Source organism: Ailuropoda melanoleuca, chromosome 5, assembly GCF_002007445.2.
Source record: "Ailuropoda melanoleuca isolate Jingjing chromosome 5, ASM200744v2, whole genome shotgun sequence".
Taxonomy (NCBI): Eukaryota; Metazoa; Chordata; class Mammalia; order Carnivora; family Ursidae; genus Ailuropoda; species Ailuropoda melanoleuca.
Genome location: NC_048222.1, coordinates 9,092,662 through 9,119,604, shown reverse-complemented (window position 1 = coordinate 9,119,604; position 26,943 = coordinate 9,092,662). Strand labels below are relative to the sequence as shown.

At 41.0% G+C, this 26,943-nt stretch overlaps 1 protein-coding gene across 1 annotated transcript in view; it reads right to left on the bottom strand.

Moving 5' to 3' along the window:
• Nucleotides 1-26,943, bottom strand: part of KIF13A (kinesin family member 13A) — a 200,266-nt gene that overhangs the window by 172,220 nt on the left and 1,103 nt on the right. The window contains exon 2 of the mRNA XM_034660191.1: nt 26,782-26,872. Within this exon, the coding sequence (XP_034516082.1) occupies nt 26,782-26,872 (91 nt within the window). The remainder of the gene's footprint in view (nt 1-26,781; nt 26,873-26,943) is intronic.

Below are 26,943 nucleotides of genomic sequence, written 5' to 3'. Positions count from 1 at the left end.
TAAAAAAGAGTCATGGTCTACTAAATCAAAGAAGATGTGTGTGAAGGGCGCCTGGGTGGCTCAGTCGGTTAAGTGTCTGACTCTTGATATTAGCTTAGGTCTTGATCTCAGGGTCATGAGTTTGAGTCCTGCACTGGGCTCCACACTGGGCATGGAGCCTACTCAAATTCAAAAAAAAAAAAAAAAAAAAAAAAGATGATGTGTGTTAGGTGTATAAGCTAGCAATTCCCCATTTATTATGACTCCTTGCAAAGTCTCAGGATTGAGTTATACCAACTCAGTGCAGGCTGTTTCTATACATTAATCTGAATAAGCTAATTTATGCCAACCTGGTGTTCACATATCTACATTATTGCTTGAGTGCATGCAAATTTATTTATTTTTTTAAAGTCTTAATACTGATTTTATTTATTTTTTAATAATATTTATTTTGTTATATTAGTCACCTTACAGTACATCCCCAGTTCTTGATGCANATTGTATATATGGACCACAGCTTCTTAATCCAGTCATCTGTTGAAGGGCATCTCGGCTCCTTCCATGATTTGGCTATTGTGGACAATGCAGCTATGAACATTGGGGTGCATATGGCCCTTCTCTTTACTACGTCTGTATCTTTGGGGTAAACACCCAGTAGTGCAATGGCTGGGTCATAGGGTAGTTCAATTTTTAACTTTTTAAGGGACCTCCACACTGTTTTCCAGAGTGGCTGTACCAACTTGCATTCCCACCAACAGTGTAAGAGGGATCCCCTTTCTCCACATTCTCTCCAACATTTGTTGTTTCCTGCCTTGTCCATTTTTGCCATTCTAACTGGTGTAAGATGGTATCTAAAGGGGGTTTTGATTTGAATTTCCCTGATGGCTAATGATTCTGAACATTTTTTCATGTGTCTGTTAGCCATTTGTATGTCTTCATTGGAAAAGTGTCTGTTCATATCTTCTGCCCATTTTTTGATTTGATTATTTGTTTCACGTGTATTGAGTTTGAGTTCTTTGTAGATCTTGGATACAAGTCTTTTATCTGTAGTGTCATTTGCAAATATCTTCTCCCATTCCGTGGGCTGCCTCTTNCTCCCATTCCGTGGGCTGCCTCTTAGTTTTTTTGACTGTTTCCTTGGCTGTGCAGAAGCTTTTTATCTTGATGAAGTCCCACACATTCATTTTATCTTTTGTTTCTCTTGCCTTTGGAGAATGTGTCATGAAAAAAGTTGCTGTGGCTGATGTCAAAGAGTTTGCAGCCTATGTTCTCCTCTAGGATTTTGATGGATTCCTGTCTCACATCGAGGTCGTTCATCCATTTGGAGCTTATCTTTGTGTATGGTGTGAGAGAGTGGTCAAGTTTCATTCTTTTTCATGAGTGCATGCAAATTTTTTCACCACACCAGCCCCTGTCTTTTATATTTAAAGATGATGCCACAGATAGGGATTACCATCCTTGCCTACAGGTTTGCCTGGAAAGACTGCCATATTTTCCAGATCATAAACACAATTTTCTGAAAAGCAGGCACTGTTTGAAATCTTATGGTCTAGCAGTGTGAGGGTGGATGGCAAGCAAGGCAAGCTGTCTTAGGTTTGGTGCCAGGCATTGTCCTAAGCACTCTTCACATAGGAACTCATGTAATGCTTACACCCACCCGAAATAGCTACTAGAACCCTCGTTTATGAAAGAGAAAACTGGGCACGAAGAGGATAGGTAACCTGTCCGGGGTCGCACAGCAAGATGTGAGAAAGCTGGAATTTGAGCTCAAAGTCTGGCTTGGAGTCTGTGCCTTTATCCACTGCTCTATGCTCTCCCTGAAGATGGGTCCACTGTGAATAAAGCCCAGAAAATCCAGCACGTGCACACTCTCTCAGAGGCTATCATCCACACAGCTGTCCACGTCACCTGTTCGTGGTCCTCCCTTTCCAAATAAAGTCTTATCCATCATCTACTTTGTGCCTAATGCTATAAGAACCAAGTTGAAAACATGAAATTTAAGACGCGATTTCATATTATATGCAAAAAATTTACTGTCTAATTAGGAAGGCAAGTTATACCTAAATGAAAATGTTAGCGAGGGTAGCGTTAGGGGCTAGCACAATATTGGAAGACACGATGTGTATGGAGTATTTAACAGCTAGGCAGATTTCTTCCTCCTGTTCATGCTGTCTTGAAGCTCACCATCTCAATAGCTTCATACACTTTTTCAAAAAGCTTTCAAAGAACACTCTGGGGTCTTGGGCTAGTCTTCCTCCAAGAACCATCCAGAGAGAACATTTTCAATAGTGAACTGTCTCTAAAAACTGTCACCAACTGTCCTACTGAAGCAGCTTTCTGTCCGATAACCTGACACAGGAACAGACACCTACCTCTACAAGCAGGTAATCTAGTTACAATCATACCTTATGCATAATGAGGGATTTTACCCGAGAAATATCACCAGCTAGTCTAATCAATTGTAATTTGTCTTCAGAGACATTAATTTCATCTGCTATCTCCAGATGATCATCAAATAAACTTAAATTCCTCAAAAGATAATAAAGCAGCTTGCAAAAACTCTTCCCTGAAAACTTTTATCTCTGGCCCACCATTCCTCTTAGCAGAAATGTTTCTTGCAATTGTTTCTGAAGAATACCTACATTTGCATGTGGTGTTCTGCGTACACATCTAACTCTGTATCTGGTGAAAACCAGACGCAACAGACTTCTGAGTATCTGAAATTGTGAAGTAAAATGTCTATAAATATCTCAATACATAGTTTGTTGCTTGTAACATTGGTTCTCAAGCTATAAATAGTAAAGACTATTCTCTATAAATGTAGTACAGCTGTTATTTGAATTTTAAGAGGCAAAAACTATAACAATTGGGTAATTCTAACAGCAATTTACTTTTTCCCAACAACTATCCTTAGATTTCATATTGGAAAATTTTGCTCAATTTCTTCTTCTTCACCTTAAATGTATAATGTGATACTTTCCATTAAGCCTTGTATGTAATTTATTTTTAAGATTTTGTTTATTTATTTGAGAGAGAGAGAGAGCAGTGTGGGGGAGGAGAAGCAAGGGAGAGGGACAAGGAGACTCCACACTGAGCACAGAGCCTGACACGGGGCTCAATCCCAGGACCCTGAGATCATGACCTAAACCAAAATCAAGAGTTGGAGCCACCCAAGCACCCCAAGCCTGGAATGTAATTTATTCTTGTACTTTAATTTCATTTACTCCATCTAATCCACTTTTTCATTATCCGAACACTAAATTGACTTTCATCCACTATTTTCATGAATGTACAAAAACCAAATTGTAAAATTATTTGGGCAATGCTAACATTTGTTATTTATTTCTGTTTTTTAACTTATTTTACTTAAATTCAATTACTTAACGTATAGTGTATTATTAGTTTCAGACGTAGAGTTCAGTGATTCATCGGTTGCATGTAACACCCAGTGCTCATTACATACCGTGCCCTCCTTAATGCCCACCACCCAGTTACCGATCCCCCCTACTACCTCCCCTCTAGCAACCCTGTTTGTTTCCTAGAGTTAAGAGTCTCTTACTGTTTGTCTCCCTCATTTATTTCTAAATAAAAAATTGCTATGTTGGTAAGTTATATACAAGTCACGGTTTAAGGAGTGACATACCTCTGACCAGGTTTTCAGTGTTTACCGTAAGCCTTGATGCTAGGTATACCATGACAAGCAAAACTGACAGGATGCCTGAAGCTTCATGAGAACTGTATCTTCTAGAGACAATCTAATTTATGTTTACAGAGCCTGCATGGAAAACTCAGCCATACCCATACAAAACCCATGTACTTTATGAACATTTGCAAATGGCTGTTTATTAACTGAGCTACATCGTGTTTGGGGGCTGCAATGCAAAGAGAGTTTATTAAATACTCAGTTGCCACCAAAAATAAAAGTCTTGGAATACCAGATGTTTCTCTGAATGAACACATACGAGTTAAAAGTTGGAAAGCAGGAAAGAAACTTTTTCTCTTAAAGATTTATTTATTATTTACTTGAGAGAGAGAAAGCATGGTGGGGAGGGGGAGAGGGAGAGAGAGAATCCCAAGGAGACTCTCTGCTGAGCGCAAAGCCTGACCTCATGACCCTGAGACCATGACCTGAGCCAAAACCAAGAGTCCGACGCTTAACTACTGAGCCAGCCACCCAGGTGCCCCGCAGGAAAGAAACTCTTAAGAAGAATGAACTGGCTATAAACAAAGAGTCACAAGTAAGACCAATGTCAGCACCTTCTGTATTAATTGCTCTCCCCACCAGAGATCTATCCTGCCTGAAACAGAGAGGACGTAACACAGCAACTTTAGGCAGCATGGATCATTTTCAGTCACATTGACTAAACCTCCAGATTAACTCCATAATGAACAACTCTGACTAGCACTGCCTTGGGTGCATTTTGTTGTAAGTAAATTATATCTCAATAAAGCTAATTTTAAAGAATATTACCCAGGAACCAATTATTCAGTTTGGGGTTAAATCAGCTCCAGTAACTCTCTTCCTTCTCCTTACTGGAACCACTGCATATTATATTATAGTAACTGCACTTAAATCTCAAAAACCACACCTGAAGAATGGTAACGGAACACAAATGATATCCACATAAATCAGTGTGTCTCCTGTTTAGAAGCTATGATCATCCATTGGCCTAAGAAGATGTTTTAATAAATCTTGTCTTTGGTTCTTAAAAGTTGACATCGGGAAACCTTATTCCCTATTACCTCAAATGCAGAAAAACCAAAAAAAATAAGCAGTACTGAATATAATTGTTAGATAAAAGACAAGCAAATCAAATTCATAAAAAACAGTGGAAAATTTCAGAGTTATACCAAGGAGTGAAAATATAAGTGGAATGCTATCAAATTACATACCAATACTGTTTTCTTGAAAAGAAACCCAGAAGTTTGGGCGGGGGGAGGTTGGTGATAACACGCAAAACTGGACAAAAAATGATACTAGTCTGGCAAGTTTTTCATGGGTTTAGGTTACTGCCATCTGTGAAGCTTCAAAATTGGCTTGATTTTATCCCAGGCAAATGTTTTTAGAATTCTGAAAGGTATGAAAAAAATCAAAGGTAGCTAACATGTCTCCATTGATTAATTCTAATAGTTCTCAGTTTCAGGCACATCTCTAGATATAGTGTGTTTGCAAATTTAATTAGGTGATAAAGAAATGTTTCCATAAAGGCTAGCCTTCCAAACCATCCAAACCTTGACGATCTGAGAAGAGTATTTAAGTATTTAAAATCTTAGATGGGGAAGATTAAGACTTTTGTTCTATTTGATTCAAATCTCCTTAAGACCTTATTCTAATAATTATGGAGAGAAACTCAGAGTGCAGACATAGAAGCTGGTTCTCTGGTCCCTACAAAATTTCACATTGCTTTCACTGAGTCAAAAGTTCCATTCTCTTTTTAGAACCAGGAAGGAAAACAAAATGATTACAAGTGACTCAAAACAAAGTAATTTAACTGTGCTTCATTAGTGAGAGGTTTTCAGAGCACAGCCACTAAAGACATCTGTGATGTTAAATCTTGTGACTTAATCCAGCACCTTTATTATCACGGTTTATTACCCTTGTTGTTTTACTTTAGATTTATTTATCTTTGTGGTGATCGAGAACACAACTAGCATTAGTCATAATTTTAGATTAAAGAAAAACCACATGCTCATCGGAATTTAAACGAAGTGCAATACTGGGGCTAAAAATTTTCAAATAGGTAGGTAGTAGGATAAAGATGAGGTGAAAATGCAACTGACTGATTTCAACTCATAAAAACTGTGTCTATATCTTTATTTCTACCTCCGAAGTGACTTAGCTTTGGTACTCAGTGCACCCATTAGCATTTAACTTGTCTCTAACGTTCTTTTCCACTAAACGGCATTATATCCTGAAACAGTAAGTATTCATTATTCTGGGACATATTTTTGCCAGGGAACAAGTACACTTCAGAAGTTCTGAAGAGTAGCTGAAAGACCACAATTAAGAAGATGCGGGCACTGGCCAAGATGGGACAATTTGAGCATGTAGGGAAAGGGAGGTGGATAAAAAGTATCTACTAGAGCTAATCCAAACACAACACAGAGCTCGACTGTTTCAACACTGGCCAGGCATGGACGCACTTGACTGCATCCTCCTCGCGGGCGGATCATTCTGAGGAACCCTCCGCAAGGCTGCTCGCATCACCTTTATGCATCGTGCTACCTGAGCATTCTCCACTGCCTCGTGCTTCTTACTACTGCATTAATGATAATAATGCACTAATCAAGACAGCTAACATTTGTCATTTACCAAGCACTAGACATGATTCTACATGGCTTTATCTACTTGACAAAAGCTGGAAATTAAGGCACAGCCAGGGTTACGCAGCATGCTCGGGATCACTGTGCTACCAAGTGTAGGTGCCGAGATTCACGCCCGGGGAGCCTAGACTACAGAACTCGTTCTCCTGATGCTGCTTAAACAATTAGGGAAGGAAAATTCCAACTATTCCAGTGGCATCTAACTTGGCTTGGCGATCTATTCCTTTTTGGTACCGAGCACACTTTCTCAGGGGAAAAGTAGTCTAAGGAGGGAAAAACTTCGGTGAAGGGAGATACTAAACATAAAACTGTCAATGAGCCAAAACTCTGACTTGGGGTGATGCATAGCTGGGCTTAGGTACTCTCAATTTTTTAAAGATTTTATTTATTTGACAGAGAGAGAGCACAAGCAGGGGGAGCGGCAGGCAGAGGGAGAGGGAGAAAAGCAGATTCCCCGCTGAGCAGGGAGCCCAGCACAGGGCTTGATCCCAGAACCACAAGTGATCATGACCTGAGCCGAAGGCAGATGCTTAATCAACTGAGCTACCCAGGCGCCTCAGTATTCTCAATTTTTAGATGGTGGTACAGCCAAGAGGCAGCATGCAATTGCTATGTTTTCATAACCTTAAGAAATAAGTTCTTCATCTCAGTGGTATGAAATATCATGCACAGAAAAAGGGAAACGCGTCAAGATGTTCACAGAATGATGAAAAAAATTTTACTTTATCTCTAATATCCCGTATCTTCTAAGTTGTTTAACAGTGAATGAGCACCACTTTTCTAATCAAAAAAGAAATCTATATTAAAAGGTTACTCAAGATTTCCAAAAGAAAAGGAAGGCTATATGCCTCTCACTTGCTTACAGGAAGAAAGCCTGAGCCATGCAAAAGTTAGCTGGCAGTCCCTAAAAAGTCAGCCACACAGACACTTGGACTGTAAATAATCATAATAAAAGTAGAACCCTTTTGTTGGTTATTTTGTCAATGTACAAGTGCTTTGAAGAAGGAAAGCTAACAGGAGCCCATGTCACGCTCAATTGCGCAAAGACTGGAAAGCCAAACTTGTCTCAGCCAGAGGGAACTAAGTGAAGCCTTTCTGGAAGACTGCAGGTTGTGGGAGCTGAGATGCTGGTTATCTCCTGTCAGGAACCACCCCTCCAGCCAGCTATTACTATAGGTAACAACTTCCGGTGAGCAGCCCCTCCCCTTTCAATGCAGGCAGGGAAGGGGGGGGGTTTCTCCTGCTCTCAGCTGGCTAGCAGCTGAGCTTCTGCCTTCCTGCTCTGATTTCGGAACCAACGAGGCCCAGCCATGGAGCTATGACTCATTAATGCTTCATAATTGTTGGGAGATCTATCAAAAGTAACTTGTTAATGAGGTACTTATTAAATAAAGCCTGTAATGGCTTATTTCATAAAGCCTTAATAAAGGCTTAATAAAGTCTGTAATGGCTTACTTAAAAATATAAATGGATTCGAAGCTATCCCCATCGAATGCCATTCTCATGCGACTTCCATTCCGCCGTGCATTTCTGGACACCGTGCACATGCTCCAAGCTGCCCACAACCCTCCGAACCCCTGGGGGTCTGACGTACCTCGGAGCATTCATTGGACATGAGTGTTTCAGAATTTAAAAACCACCACCACAACATTCCAGGAGGCAGAACATGCAGCATCAATCCAAGGGCCCACCGGGCAACCAGAGAATGAAAGCGGCCCTTACCCACCAGGAGAAAGACGAGGAAGCAGGCCAGCAGCCCCTGCCCCTTCATGGAGCTGTCCTGGGTGAACAGGCACCAGACCCCACGGGAGGCTGGAGGGAGGTATGTGGGCAACCTGCCAGTATCTTCCCCTTCTTTCTCCATGACAACCACAGGAAAAACTTATCAATACTCTGACTCAGGCTGGTGGAGGGGTCCACCCAAGTCTGGGACCACACACCACCCCCGGGGCAGCCAACAGCTCTGGCACTCTGGGAAGTCCTCACTTTGCCTAGACAGGATTCTCTTCCACCAGGTACCTGCAAAGAACTCGCTGCTGAGGCCACCCCACAGGTGGGGCAGAGGACATGCAACAGGTGAACCTGGTCAAAGTCTGCATGACTCCGTGGCCGGATCAACCTTCACTGAAGAAGTACTAACAGCTACGGCCTCTGCTTGTCAGCCCAAGGCAGTGGGAGTTGAAGTTGTAAGGGTCTGGAACCACATCTGTACTGCCATTATCTCAAAAAGCCACATAACATTGCAGAGCCTATCATTATGTAATAATCCAACGCAGAAATTAAAGGTCTCGTAGGGCCCAGACTAGAAGCAGGAGAACCACAAGTGATGTGACAGACACAGCCTGAGGATGAAATAAAAACATTCCACCCACTGATTCATTCATGTACCAAAGCACAGCTCTTCCCGTAAAAGGCATATCCACATCTTTCATGGCATCCGGGCGTAAAACACCTAGAGGGCACGGACTTCGTACGAGGCATGTGCCTGCTGCTGGGGGAAGCAAAGAGGGAAGAAACAGACAGTAACTAAGACCAGGGGCTCTGCCCTCAAGTTTACAGCCTAGAAGGGACAATAAGCTATTTGCACAAACTCTTCAGGAACATGGAGCTGATTATTATCCTCCACTCAAGTGTCCAGAAAATTGACTCAGCACTCCATGACGGAACTCACAGAGCTGTAATGAACTGATAGTAAATGAACAGAGGGCACTTTGCAACTATCGTTTTGCTTGTTAGTAACATCAATAAGTAAATAAACAAGCAAGCACATAAGCATGTATACACACACTAACAAAACGTTCCCAGTAAGCCATGCCTCAAACCTGTAAAATACTCTAGAAACCAGTGGAGAAGGACCGAAGCTTGGCAACAGTTCTTCACAGACCTGTGGTTCCCGAGCTGTGTGGCCAGAATTCTCTGAGCACCCTCTTCAAAGCACGTCTGTCCAACTGTGCTCACCTCCCAAGGGGATCAGCTGACCTCTGGGGTAGAGGTGGCAAGCGGGAGGTGTACCTGGACAAAGGTACCCATAGGACTCCTATATGTGCTCTATCTCCTCTCCACCTTCCACAGAGCTCCTCAACCACCAGTGGAGAAAAAGACGGTTGGACAGTGAATGAAAAAATAAAATGCCAAGCTCCCTCCCAAAACTCCAGTGCTGGGCTATGGCTGACTCCTGGCCAAAATGAGAAACAGGTGCTCCAAGTTCTGAAAAGGACATACCCCAATGATCATTTGCTAAGGTGGTGCAAAGTGGCATGGAGCCCTGTTTGCATTTGGCTGCCAACCCAATCCGAGCGCATGAGATGCCACGAAGTTTCCACTTGAGGACTGGCCTCCATGCAACAGCCCCCAGAGCGAGCAGCACCTGACACCGGCCAGGGCCTCTGCCCCCCACTAACAGTGTTCACGCTGGGACTCACAACTATGCCCCTAATGCCATGCCTGTGGATGCTGATGTAATACCCCGCTGCAAAATTAGAAGTCTTTATTAAAGGGCCACAACTGAAGAGCTTTCATGAAAAACAGCTTTTTAGAAAATCAAAGATGTATCATTATTTTTCCCCAATTTACAGGCCCTGAAATGCACATCACTTCCTAAAGTACACCCTCTCTGAACTCCACTTCACTCCTGGAAGGGCAGCTGGGGCTGTCCTAAGGACACAGGAGCACCAGTGGGACGAGCAGTGAGGGGGGTTTCGTGCTCAGCCCTGCAAGGTTCCAGCCAGCAAGCACCCAGCACTACAAACACTCGAGAGAAACAAAAGTACTCTCCAATAGCCTCATTCTAGCCAGGGGCTTGGTGCAACACCGGAGAGGCCAGGAAGAGGTAGCTTTGGTTTGATTATGTTTCTACTTGTTCAGATCCTAACAAGAGTTTTCAGTCCCCTCTCCCCCTCCCATGCTCCTGCTTCTCCAGTTCCCCGGCAGATCCAGAACCAGCCTCTTACATTTCCACAGCAGCCCTCTTCGGCAAACACATGTGAGTAAGCTGGGCGTCTGCAACATTTCTTTTTCCCATTATTTAGGGCAACAGGTTGTGGCCACATGGATGGAGGAGGGGCACCAGAATGATCAGAATGGATTCAATGCTTTTAAATGGGTATACCCTATTTCTGTTCAGCAATCATACCAGGGTGACCAACATCCCTAGAAAGAATTCACCAAGTAAGAGAAAGGCTTAGGGAGATCCCTGTCACTACCACCTACAGCCAAACCTATGCAGGATCCAGACATTTAAGTCAAAGACTGCATTTAAGTTAATTAAAATAAATAAACAACCTGGTAATGGAAGCAGGCAAAGGTCTGCAAGCATGTAACCGATCTGAAATCTATTTACTTTCACCCTGTCATTAGATCTCTCTCGGAATCCTGAAATAAAACAGTTCCTCTGCGCTCAGCATCACACCAGGAATGATACCTTCCGACAGGATCTGATACATGCTGCTTAATAGCTGTTTAATCACCAGGGCTGACTAATCAAGCAGAAGGCTTTGTCTTTCCAATTTAAAAATTGCAGCTTATCTAATAAATCCCTCAGACACTTTTAAACATTCCAGCGACAGAATGAGACACACGTAGCCTGGCTTTGTGCTCCCCAACATAGCCTATTGTGGTCTCCACTGAGACAGCTTTGGGGAAGAAGCTGGAAAGTCAAGCCCATCCAGAAGCTGGCACTCGGGCCCACGCCTAGTCCCTTCCCTGTTCCTCCTGCTTCCCCTGCCCCATCCTGTTCTTTGCTTCCAGGGGCGGAGCAAAGGGAGCACCCTAAGGGTAGGGAGAGGCCAAGGGGAGAAACAGTGCCTATGCTCCTCCCCACTTCCCAAGCCCAGAATGATGGCTCAGATGTTTTACCCACACTGGGAACAAAGAGAAAAGTAAGCACACACTTCATGTTCATTCATGTAAATGTACAAAGTACTTAGAACATCAAAACTTTTCATTACGCTCCTCTTTACTTTTTGGGTAAAACTGCACACAACAACTGGATAACCTGATCAAAGTTTCTGAGGACGTGCCACAAATATGCACGCATATACATTTGCATGATACATTTTTTTGAAAAAGTACTTTAAGAAACAAGGCGCCTGGGTGGCACAGTCGGTTAAGAGTCTGCCTCTTGGTTTCAGCTCAGGTTGTGATCACAAGAACCTGACACTGAGACCTCGGTCGGGCTCTGGGCTCAGTGTGGAGTCTGCCTGAGATTCTCTTTCTCCTTCTTTCTCTGCCCCTCCCACTTGTGCTCACGTGCGTTCTCTCTCTCTCTCTCTCTCTCTCTATATATATATATATATAATAAGTCTTTAAAAAACATATTTTAAGAAAACAACTAGTAAATTCAAAGGAAACTACTGTATGGGTGGTTCTAGGAAATAACCCAAATATACTTTCCAAATTTTAGAGTGTCAATAAAAAAATCCCAAACCAAAAAGATTACAATAAATAAGCCCAAGAATAAAATACACTCACTTAACAGCTGCCAGAGAACCAGATATATAAGTAAAAACACTTCCTTATTTTGAATATTTAATAGAGAGGGCCTGAGTCCATGTCTCCCATATAAACCACTGGAACAAGGGACACTACCCTCGGGACTGGGACAATAAAGTCAGTTGCCTCAGGAAGAAAAATAGAAGCACAGAAACCCAGTATTACTGAACATGATGTTTCAGCACCTTCAGACAGTGATTTCCTAAGAAGTCAGTTTATGTCTAGGGAGTATGAACTGTTTATGAGTCCCCCACACTAAATAAACCCTACTCACCATTAATTACATCCCATGAGTAGAAACACAGTTTAGTACAACACACACTTTTCGAGAACGTAATATGTCTAAGGTAAAAAGAACTGACACCCAGTAACTAGAACTGAAGGTCCACAGTCATTGCAAACACAAAAAAAATTCTTCCAAATGTGGACACTTCAGTCAAAAGTAATCAGAAACTTCATATTACTTAAAAGAGCTGTAAGGTTTCAGGGCATCAGGGTGGCTCAGTTGGTTAAGTGTCCAACCCTTGATTTTGGCCCAGGTCATGAGCTCAGGGTTGTGAGACTGAGCCCCGTGTCGGGCTTTGAGCTGGGCAAGGAGCCTGCTTATGACTCTCTCTCCTCTCCCCCTCCCCCCAGCTCTCTAAATAAATAAATAAAATCTTAAAATAAAATTGTAAGGTTTCCTACTTTAATTGTTCTTTTTGAATGTTTAAAAAAAACTTCATTTATTAAACTTGGGATGAGTAAGAAACAATATTAAAAACAAAACCCAGATTGGAGGAACCTGGGTGGCTCAGTCAGTTAAGCATCGTGACTGTTGGTTTCAGCTCAGGTCATGATCTCAGGGTTGTTAGACTGAGCCCTGCTCAGTGGAGAGCTCACTTGAGATTCTCTCCCTCTGCCCCTCCTCCCCTAAAATAAATAAACAAATAAATAAATCTGTAAAAAAGAAAGAGGGGAAGGAAGGAAGGAAGGAAGAAAGGAAGGAAGGAAGGAAGGAAGGAAGGGAGGGAGGGAGGGAGGGAAGGAGGGAAAACAAAACTCAGATCAATGAGCATTAAGCGTCCCATGGTAATAAAAACAATAAAATTATCAACGCTCAGTGTGTGCAATGTGCCAAGCACCGTGCTAACTCCCACAAGCCCTACAATGTCTGCAACTCTCACTATTTCCATCTTATAAATGAGGAAACCAAGGCACTAAGGGTTAAGGGTCTTGCCCAACATTTCACAGCCAATAAGTGATTCACACATACACAGTTGGCCCCCAAAGTTCACAGTGGCTCTTGGCCACTACACCATTCTGTCATGCTGCTTAGTTATTTATACCCAACTAAGAGCCACAGAAACACTGCACAAGGCAAATAAAAGATTTCCCTTCCTTGAGAGTAAAAGCTTTGACTCAGATACGAGGTAATTTACTATACCTATGAAATTTTACACTCTGTTTAGGCTAACTTTTACCTAGATTGGTGCGTTTATTTCAACACACCAAACTAAAAAAGCAAAGATGTACTCTGTACCATTCCAAAAATTCAGTGATATATACAAATAAAGAGGATGCTTTGTTCATTTTTTTAAAAGATTTATTTATTTGAGAGACAGAGTGAGCGAGCAAGCAGGGGAGGATCAGAGTGAGAGGGAGAGAGAGAATCTCAAGCAGACTTCCTGCAGGGCGCAGACCCCGACTCAGGGCTGGATCCCAGGACCCTGAGAAACTGACCTGAGGCGAAACCAAGAGCCAGTGGCTTAACCGACTGAGCCACCCAGGCGCCACGCTTTGTTCCATTTTTAAAGGAAAAAATTCTTTTAACATTCATAGTATGTACTTTGGCCTGAAGGACCAAAGGCATCAAAGCTCCTCACGACTGTCACAGGTGATGTACTAGACATCACAGACACCAGGGACATCCAACTAAGTGCACACCACAGTCCACGGGGGACCTGGGGTGATATTTCCATCAATTCCCAGGAAAGGAGAAAGTTAACAGTGTGGTGAGTATTTTACAAAACTAAATTTACCCAATGTTTAAATTCTACTTATGTCCTTCCTCCTGTTGTTAAGGGGTTTGTTTTATTAAATGAAATATCAGGACACAGTGGTGTTTTTGTTTTAGTGTGCTTGCCTGACACATTTAAAAGAAGCTAGAAAGTCTGTTTATTCAAATTTTTATTGCTATTGGGTTTTTATTTTTTTTTTTTTAAAGATTTTTATTTATTTATTTGACAGAGAGAGACAGCCAGTGAGAGAGGGAACACAAGCACGGGGAGCGGGAGAGGAAGAAGCAGGCTCCCAGCGGAGGAGCCTGATGTGGGGCTCGATCCCAGAACGCTGGGATCACGCCCTGAGCCGAAGGCAGACGCTTAAGGAATGTGCCACCCAGGCGCCCCTGCTATTGGGTTTTTTTAATTAATTTTTTTTAAGTAAGCTCTATGCCCAACTCCTAGCTTGAACTCATGACCCCTAGATCAAGATTCCTATGCTCTACCAACTGAGCCAGCCAGCCACCCCTATGTTTATGTTTTGTGGTTGGTTTTTTTTTTTTCTAATTGGTTCTCAAGTCTGGGAACCAATGAGCAAGGACAGCTAGAAGTCACTCTTGGAAAAAGCTAGTTAAATAATAACCTGGCTAGAGAATTAAAAAAAAAAAAAAAAAGTCCCTTAGGAATACAGTAGACCAGCAATTCTGGAAAATTATTTCCACTGCACAATTCATCATAAAAGCGTAGACTACGCTGTCATCCTCAAGAGAGGAGTATTATTCTATCAAAGCCAACACTACTTCAAGGCTTCAAAAATACTTAGTTATGTTGCCATGCTAATGTTACCTATTTGTACTGTAACTCTAGATCAAAAAGCAGATGTTTCATGGGGCGCCTGGGTGGCACAGCGGTTAAGCTTCTGCCTTCGGCTCAGGGCGTGATCCCGGCGTTCTGGGATCGAGCCCCACATCAGGCTCCTCTGCTGGGAGCCTGCTTCTTCCTCTCCCACTCCCCCTGCTTGTGTTCCCTCTCTCGCTGGCTGTCTCTATCTCTGTCAACTAAATAAATAAAATCTTAAAAAAAAAAAAAAAAAGCAGACGTTTCAAACTGGATAGGGTTGCTCAAATTTAACACCATTATCTTGATAAGCTTTCCCAACCACACTCCTCCCTACTTACTCCAAACATTACCCTTGAAACAAATAATTTTAAGGATCCTTCTCAATGTAATAATGTAACTATTCCCTGTTACAATTTGTATAGTGGATTCTAAACTTTAACGATATAAATAGAAGTAGTTAAAGATAGAGAACAAAAGGACAAAACAAAACAAAAAACCCTAACAGTGTGTTATCCAGTTTTAAAAAGGGCAATTACCACTGCCAAGTCCAGCCTATAAACCTGGACAAATTCTCTGGTTAGCTGGGATAATAGATAGGTGGGCACACCAAGCATCGATTCTTTATTAAGAAGATGTGCTTTATTAAGCCACAGAATGGAGGTCTGTTAAAAGGTTTTTTAATCTGTTAGCAAACTGTACGTGGGTTGACTGTTTGTGGCCTTCCAAAATTTGGGACAAAACTATGTGGTACTGGTAATGCAATGTCTGTGCATGTCACCGGTGTTTGCCTCTTCTGGTTTTCCTCTGCAGCTCCCAGCTGGAGATAGAGGAATATTTGTGGTCTTTGGAGGTAGACGTACAATCTAGGGAGTGTCTCCTCAAGACGACACAAAGAGCTAACAGCAAAAAGTAAAGCTTCCCTTCCTCAAAGGCTTCCTTCCTGTTCCCTATCTTCTAAAAAAATAAAATAAAATAAGACTCCAAACTTCTTCCCCCAAGGGAATGGCACACAGACACCTTCCTCACCCGGCTTCTCACAGCAGCAAGCTCATCACATCTTCAGACCAGGCGCTGAAGGGCCGCCCAGAATCAGTAACTCCACTCTGCTTTCCAAAAAAAGGCTAAGAGAGCACAAACCAGAAGGGAAATACATACATACGTGTACACACACACACACACACGTACACTCTAACCAGAGCTGGCCCCACAGTGGAAGATAGGAGATACAGTTTGGTAGGGTGGTAACCGGACCTCAAAAACATCATCAGCTGCCCAAGGACACTTGATGCAAACGGCTCTGGAAACATCATTTCTCCACTCCCATACACACATGCCTACTGCCTAAAACAGCTGCATGACTGCAGGAACAGCTTAAAAATCAGTGCTTCCCCAAAAAACCACAACCGTGCAAGATGAAAACTAATCGACAGGTCCAAATCCGATGATTTACAATCCCCTGTTGGATCCAGAAGCTGCTGCCCCAGCCGAGGCAGGAGGTGTGCAGAAGGTCTGTAAGGGACCCAAGCTCCTCGCTAGTCTAATGACTTCAGATAGCGGGAGCTGGTGGCTGTCTTGTTTCACTCGACACCTTCAATTCTTGCATCAGCTACTGCAGGCAAACAGAGCCTGTCAAGAACAGTGGCTCTGTCCTCCTTGTTTTCCTAACACTCTGAGAAGCAAGTTACAATGCAACCCGTTTCAGCTCCTATTAATGTTACATACTTTCTCTGTTGGACTCAACTCTACATGTTAAGTACAGATGAGATAAATATGAATTTTAGGCCTTAAAACACTTTACAGATTACCTAATCTAGCCCTCAATTTTACAGTTGTAAAAAGTCAGATGGAAAAGGACTGATGGCTAGCTCAAGGATATAGAGCAGGTGAGTGGCAGAAGCAGGCAGCACCCCACTTCCAGTTCATCCGGCCATGCTGACCCTCCACATACATGGGGTCCCCAGGCTCTGTGGCCGTACAGGAGCTGAAGCTGGGAGGGCTGCAGCCTTACGGGGCCCGCAGCAGGGAAAGGTGGCCCACAGACCACTTGAAAGCTGAGGGACCAGTGCTTCCCAAGGAGTCAGTATCCAGGCAAAGGACAGGCAAAAGGCAAGTACTCTGCATTTAGGTAATTTAGGTAATTCCTTCCCCTGCTGCCGAAGTTCAAGTAAAAACAAATCAGGAGAGGCATTTTTATTAAACACACCTGGGTAGGGAGTAGGAGGCTTTTTTTTTTTCTCCTTTCTTAATGGGAGAGAATTTATTTAGCTTTGTGAGGCTTTACGTTCGCAGTAACACATACCCTTGGCACAGGAAAGCCCTATGAAAGTTCCATAAATTACGTTAAGAAGGTAAATATTTAGGCTGATTTTATGAGGCTGTCCTACATTAATTTGCAGGAGGTTAATGGTTATGAGTACATGATCACAATCAAAATGGCAAAAGAGACCAAAGCACAATGTGTGACACTAGGCTTTAAAACCTGGTTTATTAAACTGGACCCATGATTCTCAACCCTGGCTACACATGAGAATCAACTGCCAACCATGTGAGTTAACCACCTTGGACATTCAACCTGGTCAAGCCTTCAGATGTCTACACCCTCAGACTTCCAGTCTTCAAAGAGGAGGTCCCAGAATTTGTGGAACAGACAAGTCATAACTACTTTGCTCTGTCTGAATTCCTGGCCCACAGAATCCATGAGCATAAGAAAATGGTTGTTTTAGACCACTAAGTTTTGGGGCAATTTGTTGAATCGTAACTGGGACATCCCAATGCCTAAGGTGTACTACAGCCCAACTGAGCCAGAAGCTCTGAGGGTAGGAGCAGGCATCGATGTTTAAAGCACCCAGGTGATTCTAATGTGCAATCGTGTCTAGACCTCTACTGTCCAGACAGTAACCACCTGTCACAGGTAGCTGTTTAATTTAAATTAATGAAAATTAAGTAAAATTTAAAACTCAGTTCTTTGGTTGCACTAGCCACATATCAAGAGCTCAGTAATCATATACGGCTGGTGGTTACCATATTGAATGTAGATATAGAGAACATTTCCATCATCCCAGAAAATTCTATTGGACAGTACTAATCTAAACCAGTAGTTATCTAAGTTTGGTCCTGAGCTAACAACATCAGCATCACCTGGGAATTTCTTAGAAATGCAAATTCTCAAGCCACATTCCAGACCGACTGGATCAGAACCTTTTGGGGTGGGGCTCTCCAAAACCCTGATATACACTCAAGGGTGAGAACTCCCGGTCTTGGGACTGCCCATACAAAATCATTTTTCTCATCCCCATCTGATACTTAAATCTGCAAATTATCAACTTTTAATTCCATTATAATGTAAGAAAATAGTTCATGATGGCATACAATTTCAAAGGTGTGTTTTTGTGTTAGCAAGCAAGTTTGAGAAGAAATGCCTTTCAGTTAGCAAAGGATTCTAAAACGTTTCATGAAGATGCTCTCAGCTACGAATAATCATTAAGAGAAACAATCTTAAGGTCCAAAAATATTTAAATGGTTAAAAATTATGACACTCAACAGACTATCCAATTATTAAAATTATAATTGTGAAAATGATATAGCATAACAAAATATAAATGGGAGAAAAGCAAAACAAAATTGTAACTGGAAATTTGTTACTTAAACAAGGACAAAACGAAGGTGGAGGAAAGAGAAGAACTGGTTAGGCTTGGCCAGACAGTGACCCCACCCCTTTTTCTTTCTGCCTTATATCTTATAAAGATATCTATGAAAAAAACATTTTAGAATGTCTAAGGGAGCGATTTTTTAAAAAAAGATACAATTGTGCTTTGCGTGAAGAGTCCACCCCAGGAACAATTTAGTAAAACAGTTCTATTACTTTAACAGTGATTCACTGAATTGCTCATCTCAGAGAAATGGAATCTCCAGACAGGACTCAAGCAAATAATGAGGCTTAGATGGGCTGTCCTATTCCTGAGAGACTACAAGGATTCCTTCTAATTTTCCTTTTAACCTCAGATCCTACAATCAACTATCAGAATTATGCATTTTTACAAATAAAATTTTAGAGATGTGAAAACTTTTTTGTTTATTTAGTTTCCACATCATTGTTGGGTGATAAAATGCCAAATAAACTAAATTCCAAGGAAGAATTTCTCCCATTTTTTTCTTACATTTCCAAGTCTAAAGTCCCAGAAATATTTTGTAGAGTGACTTTCATTGAAAAGATAGCTGCTGGGGGACCTAGGTGACTCAATCAGTTGGGTGGCTGACTCTTGATTTTGGCTCAGGTCATGATCTCAGGGTCTTGGGGTCCAGCTGTCAGGCTCCATGCTCAGCAGGCAGTCTGCTTGAAGATTCTCTCACTCTCTCTCTGCCCCTCCCCCTGCTCACACACGCATGTGCACTCTTCTCTTTTTTTTTCTCTAAAATAAATAAATAAATCTTAAAAAAAAAAAAGCTGAATCCCACATAAATCAACTCTTCGTTGTTTTAATACATGTTTTCATATAAATTTTAGCCCTACTTCCTTTACTGACAGCTCTGTTGCTGTTAAGCTGAATTTCTTACGTTGTCAAGGCACAATGTCATCTTTCTGGGTGTTTCTGTGTTGGTTTCTCTGCTATTCTGTTTCTTATGCTGGTAATGTTCTCTAAACTCCTTTAAATTCTAAATGCATAAACACATTCTCTACCATAGCTCCAGGGAAGATTTGAGAAAGGGTAAATGTGGCCGAATAACTCTGAGAAACCTTGATGTCTTCAAGAAGCCTGCTACCTGGGGAAACTCATTCCTAAGAATTCCTTAAAAATATGAATGCATGGCATGTGTGATTTTGTTAAAAATCAGAAACAATCCAAGTTATCCACTTATCTCTAACTAGATTTTGACAGAAGCAGCCAAGTTAACTGGTGGAGTGATAAACTGTCCAGTTCGGTATCATGTAGAAAAATTTTCCCAGCCCAACAAGCATACATATTTTTAAGTTAAAAGTATCTCTGGACTAAAACTTTAGTGATGCAAAAATAGGATTTTCCTACTTTTTACAGCTTTTTGTACTGACTATAGCTAATTACCTTCATGAATGCTGGTAATTAGCATTGTCTAGGGCAACTACTACCTTCAATTACAGCATTTGCATATGCTCTTACGGAAAAGGAAATCATTACTTTTATTTCCATTGTTGGAAGTTAAGTAGAGAAGAGATTGGACAGAAGCTTTCAATCATCTTTTTTTTTTTTTTTTAGCAGTAGAGAGAACCTACAAAATGTTTCCTGTGTGTTGGGCATTCTTGAAACTAGGCACTGAGATTACAAAGATGAATTATATATCATCCTTGCCCTGGAGAAATGAGAATCTAGCTGCATTCAGGTACATCTGAGCAAGGTCCTTAACACAGAAGACAGATCAAGCTACCTTTATTTTAAACTACCTTTTATGAAGCTACACTTTAACAAACAAAGCAACACACTTAAAAAAGTAGACCATATATAGAAAACTATCATTAATGTCCTCAGAAAGAGACAGAAAATACCATAACCAAGCAACAAAAATAGGATACTATTAAACAAACAAAACTCAGAGGCCAAAAAAAGAGCTCTTGGAAATTAAAAATATGATAGGGTAAAAGAAAAATTAAACATAAGGGCTGGAAGATAAAGTGGAGGAAATCTTACAGAAGGCAGAACAAAAAGATGAGGAGGACACACATTTCCAGGTCAAAAACGCCTATTGTGATTTCTCAAAAATGGGGAAGAAAAGAATATTCTACAAGATTCTAGAGAATAAAAATCTGTCACATCTAAAGGATTAGAAACCCAAATAGCAGGGTGCCAGGGTGGCTTAGTTGATTAAGCATCTGCCTTCAGCTCAGGTCATGATCCTAGGGTCCTAGGACTGAGCCCTGTGTCATGCTCCCTGCTTGGTAGGGGAGCCTGCTTCTCCCTCTCCCTCTGCCACTACCCTCTGCTTGTGCTCTCTCTCTCTGTGTCAAATAAATAAAATCTTTTCAAAAAAATTTTTTAATTTAAAAAGTAAAAAAAAAAAAAAAGAAAGAAAAAAGAAAAAAGAAACCTAGGTAGCTTTGGACTTTTCAACAGAAACACAAGAAAGCAAAAGACAACAGAGCAACCAAATGTCTTTAAAATGGAATGTGGGGGCGCCTGGGTGGCACAGCGGTTAAGCGTCTGCCTTCGGCTCAGGGCGTGATCCCAGCCTTGTGGGATCGAGCCCCACATCAGGCTCTTCCGCTATGAGCCTGCTTCTTCCTCTCCCGCTCCCCCTGCTTGTGTTCCCTCTCTCACTGGCTGTCTCTATCTCTGTCGAATAAATAAATAAAACCTTTAAAAAAAATAAATAAATAAAAATAAAATGGAATGTGATACCCACTGAAAATATCAATGAAGTGAGTGGGTAGAATAGATATTTTCATGGTTTCAAAAAACTTTACCTTCCAAACACCTTTTCTAAGGAATTTACTAAAAAATATGCTTTACAAAATTAAGGCAGTAAACCAAGAAAGAAAAAGGAAACAGAAAAATAAGAGATTCCACACAGAGGAGAGATAAAGGGATCCTCAGAATGATGTGACAGGCAACCCCAGGATGACAGCTATGTCAGGCAGAGAAGACTACCAGTTCATAAAGGAGCATGATGGAAGGCTTAAGGAGAAATGTTTCTAAGAAGATGAAATCAAGAAAGTACTTGATATGTTTAAATGTCTTGAAAGGAGATTTAGGCAAGAGGCAAAAAATTTAAGTGTTGAATTAAGAATAAGTACATAGAAAAAGAAGCAAATTAAAGAAATAAAAAAAAATAAAAATAACTGCTAACTTCAGGAAAAACAAAAAAATTAGTATGACAGGAAAAGAAATCATAGAAGAGCACATGGCTGAACTGTAAATAGCTGACTATATTACATAATCATATAAATACTAAATATTGATAAAATCAAAATTACTGTAAGTATACTGGCGACATGGGGTATGGGAAGAATTTGGGGGTGGGGTGGGGATAGAGCATAGAAAAAGAACACAGAACAAATAAAAAAAGTAGCACTACCAGCATGTTATTCAGAAATATGGAGGGATGGGGCGCCTGGGTGGCACAGTGGTTAAGCGTCTGCCTTCGGCTCAGGGCGTGATCCCGGCGTTAGGGGATCAAGCCCCACATCAGGCTCCTCTGCTGGGAGCCTGCTTCTTCCTCTCCCACTCCCCCTGCTTGTGTTCCCTCTCTCGCTGGTTGTCTCTATCTCTGTCGAATAAATAAATAAAATCTTAAAAAAAAAAAAAAAAGAAATATGGAGGGAAATTCCAAAAGAATGAGCTAAAATTGCATATGTGGCTGCCTCCATGGAAAGAAATGAAAAAGTGGATTCCTTATTTTTCATCATAGATTTCATAAATTATAAAACTACTTTATACTTTAAATTATATACACTAAGGGCATCTGGCTGGCTCAGAAGAGCATGCAACTCTTAATCTTGGGGTCATGAGTTCGAACCCCCTTACTTTAAGTAATCAGAAGAGATTACTTAAAATTTTTAAATTTTAATAAATAAAAGTACACTGACTTTACATACATACACACATACATATACATGCACACACACACACACACACACATATATATTCAGAACCCAACCTTTTACCCACTAAACTTGTGTTTTTCAAATTATAGTTATAACCCATTAGTGGGTTGTGAAATTAATTCAATAAGTCAACCATCATTTCTAAAATGAATTAGAAGAGACAGGGATAGAAAGTAATAGATACGCTGCACATAGTAAATTTTTTCATGAACCTCAGTTCACGTACGTACACACACATAGTCTATGATGTTAAATGTATTTTTAACTGTGGACTGTGAACAAAATGATTTTTAAATCACTACTCTAATCTACACTGCATTATAATTACTTTTAGTTTTGCTTCTAAAAGTAAGAGATTCCAATCTACCTTTATTTTAAAACAAAGGCATGGCAAACGCTGACAGCTAATGAAAATATTCCATTAAAATGCTCTTTAAAATACCACTAATGTCATGCATGAAGAACGATCACTCTTATATTAATGAAATCTAAATGCTCTGCTTTCTTACAACCGACTATAATATTTGAGCTAGAGAGAAATATAACACAAAAAACAGGAGAGAATTCAAAGTCACCCAAATAATTTTATAATGTGGAATATTACTGATTCTTAGATGATCTATTTTTTAAATTGCACATGACTTTCACATGACTTAATTTCTAAATTTCTGGTCTACAAAGATACTTGAGCAGAAGGAACCATCCCAGGCGCCTTCGGAATAGCGGAGACAGCCAGCTTGGAAAAAAACTGCAACACATAATACATAAACTAGCAAATATATACACAGTTGACTGAGAGACACAATACATAAACTAGCAAATATATACACAGTTGACTGAGAGACTAGCTTTCTTCCACTGACAGCGGACGATATACTTTAGAAGCTATGCTGCACATATTGCAGTATGGAAAAATTGGGCAAAAAGCTAAACCTTTGATGCTCTTTTACTAAGAGCCTAAATTTAGCCCATTTTTCTTTTAACCTAGCTAAGGTACACATGCACATTGCTTTAAGTGCTTACCCAACAATTCACTTTATATAAAATAAGAACAAAAACTTCTATAGAAACAAATTCCATTACACTCTCTTTGTAATAAAACTTCACTTTATTTCCTGAACTTCCTAAGTTAAAAAATCGGACTCATAAGCCAGCCACCTGTATTTTTAAAACCACCACTACCATCCAAACTAGATGTGAAAAAGAATGAATATGAATATATGGGTATTTAAAGATAGAAAAGGTATTTTATGAAATACACACGAACAATATATTCATGCGCACGCGCGCGCGCGTGTGTGTGTGTGTGTGTGAAAATATACACTGTTTTTGGAGAGATGAGGGGATGGGAAGAATAGGGGAGACAACAGGGCAAAAGAAGACTTTACATTATGTATCTGTTCATACTGTGGTTTTTAAACTGCTACCTATTTGGGCAAATTAGGGGTTCTTACTCTCTTCTCCCCTCCTGAGTTCCCTTGCTTCTGCATCCTATTCCATGCACTTCCACAGCCCCTCCTCGGTATCCTCATCACACTAGGGAACCTACTCAGTGCAGACATTTGCTGAGTGCCTGCTACCTGCCAGCTGCTATTCAGGGCACGGGACACGAAGGTAAGTAGGATAAGGTACCTACCTTCAGGGAGCTCGCAACCTCAGAAGGAGACAGAATAGGAAACAGGTCATTTCCAAAAAAAATATGGTACATATAATGGCAAAAGTATAATTTATATAATCTACCGAACTGTAATTTTAACTATTTTTCCCTCTCTCTTCCCACATCTCTCAAAGGTGCAAACCTCTGAGAGGCACTAGAACCATAGTGATCTTTGGATCCTCTGTGCTGAGAAAGGATCCTGTATGATGTAAACTTCATAAATATCTCCTGAATAGTAAACACAACAGTATTTTAAGAAACATGTTCATATATGTCTTAATGTTTCAAAATGGTGATCGATATATATATATATATATATATATATATATCAACTATTAACCTGGACCTCTGTAGTGTATTATAATCTTAGAATTTCAAAACAAATATCTTTAACCTCAGAAGCCCTATGATCTTTTTAGTCCTTAACATGCAGTCTTGGCTTTGATTCCATAAAGGGGAGAAATCATGAAAGCTAAGCCTACCTGTTTCCTCTCCTGGAAATCAAAGCATCCTTGCTTGTGTTTACTGGTAGGACTGAAAACTTTCACCCACTAATTTACAATTTCTATTTGTGGTTAATACATTAGTAATTTCTTGCAATTTTCAGAAAAATAATAATTCTCACTTTGACACAGATTTGCCAAGACTTCTTACACTTCAAGACTTGAACTTCTAGGGAAGAAAAATAATATTCTCGCCTTTCCCTGAGCTCAATCCCTAAATAAATGATAAAAATGAATTGCAAACATAACATGAAGCATAGCTGTAATTAATCAACCCAGAGCCCAAGAGGGGAATCGTTTCTATTTTTAAATACACGGCTGCTTTAAGAGAAAACCTGGTGAAGAAATATGAAACCAAGCTACATAATGAAAAATCAAAATGCATTTGGTGTCTCCATCCTTGCAAAGACAGTAATCCTAACCTACAAGCAGCACTGCTGGGTAGACTCCACTCAAGTTTTCTGTAAAGTAAGTGGCCAGTACCCAGGCAGAATCCCACAGAAAGGGTCCATCCACCAAAGAATCCTATCTGTCAGGGGGACAAAACAAGAGAACGCCCATGTTTTGATCCTATTCTTAACAGTTTCAGATAAGGGGCTATTCCAATAAGCCAGCAGATGGATAAACTCCCAAATCACCCCGCAAATCCTTATCTAAAAGATCCTGATTCATCACTGCAGTGGTGTCCCTAAAAATAATCAACTACTTATTTAGCATTTGTAACCAACTGTCTACAGTTATCATTTCTATCCAAGTTCCACAAAATTAAATGTTTCTCTCCACAAATCAGAAAGCTTCATTTCATTAAACAGTAGCTAACTGCAGCACTGCCTATGGTTAAGAGTGACAAGGACCAGGTGCCAAACCAGCAAGGAAAACAGAAGCAGCAGCTACTCGAACAGGAGCTAATATTCTACCTGTTTCCCAGACTGCTTTGAAGAATCTGACCTAGCAGAATTTGCAGAGGAAACAACAAAAGAATAGCCGGCTTCAGTAAAAATGTTGATGTTGTGGACATCGAATTTAATCTGTAAATATTTAAATTTACTCAGTTCACTAGCATCATGAAATATACAATTACACCACTACAAACGTATCTAAAATACCATAAATCTTTAAAATGTATCTAAAATATTATCCGAGGACACCTCTATTAACTGAAAAGCATTTAACACATTTTAAACATAACGTTAGCAACTTACTATCACTGTGACAATCTGCTGTAGGTACCAGAATGTTTGCAAACTGAATAAAAAATTCCAGCCGGTACAAAAAGTAGAGATCCCAATTTTATCTCCTGACAACTTCTTCCCCCAAATTTAGCAAAATTGTGCCTGAACACCACATGATTATAGAAAAGAGGCAGCTGTTTCCTTTAGCAATAAAATAAAAAAAACCCTGCTTCGGTCTCTATTCACTGAAAAAAATCTCCCAAGAGCAAAAAATCACTAAATCGTAGTGCATCAATCAACAGGTGACTTTCAGAAACACACTAGTACTCATGACCCAGAGAAATTAATTCTGTCAAATCTCCTGTTGTTGTTGTTGTTTTTCTATTTTTACAAGCTACTGCATTACTATACTGAATGAATTCCAACCATTTTCTTCTCAGGGGCTTACCAGAAAAATGCCAAATATTCAAATTATTTTAAGGCATTTTCCTATACTGCTGCGTGGAATAGAGCAGAATTAATAAGGATCCAAGAGTTACCACTTTTCAAATGCAAATATGTTGCCATCTAGTAAATGCAGCCCCTTTTTAAACATCCCCCCCAGTGTCTACACAGCTCAGGGCACTACTTTTGTTTCCATGAATATCAAAATTCGCGCATTACATTCAGGCATTATCTCGACCCAGCAGCAACAAAATAATAGATTTTAAATGGTCCACGCCTGAGCCTGCATCATTGAACACTGCTCTGCTTAATTATGGGGTTCCCCCCCCCATTTCACATACAAAGTCCCTAAACAATTCCGCCAAATAAAGGAAACTGTGCAGTGGTAGGAAGAAAAAAAAAAACAACAAAACAAAAAAACGAGGGGCACTGTATTCTACGAAAACAAGGCCTTGGGATGGTCCCTTGCCCGCCTCAGGCCTCAGTTTTCTTATCTGTGAAATGTGGGACTACTCGGCTCTGGGGTCCCACCCGGCCCCCTCTCTCCGGGTGCCCCGAAGCCGGCCAGGGACGCGGCGGACTGGTGCCGGCTGTGGCCCGGGTGCCCGGGCTGATGCCGCTCTAGATGGGAGGGCACAAGGAGGGGGGCAGCGGGAGGAGAGGAACTTGGACTTGCAACAGCTTCAGACAGGAGCGTGCGACAAACTTGAAGCCGTCCTCCTAACAATAGGGAAGAGCACTCCCATTTTCCGGGCTCAAACTTGCAGGAGACTGCGGGGTGGGATCCTCCTGCCCGCCCTCGCGGCGCCCGCTTTACCTTTCTCCCTGTTTGGTGTTAGAAGGAGGAGGGTGCAGGACCGTTTGATTCCCTTCCATCTCCACCACGCACTTGGTGTTCAGTTCCAGTTCTGAAAGCAGAAGGGAAGAGGGCCGTTGCCGAGCCGAGCATCCGCGCCCCCAGCCCCCTGGGCGCGGGGCT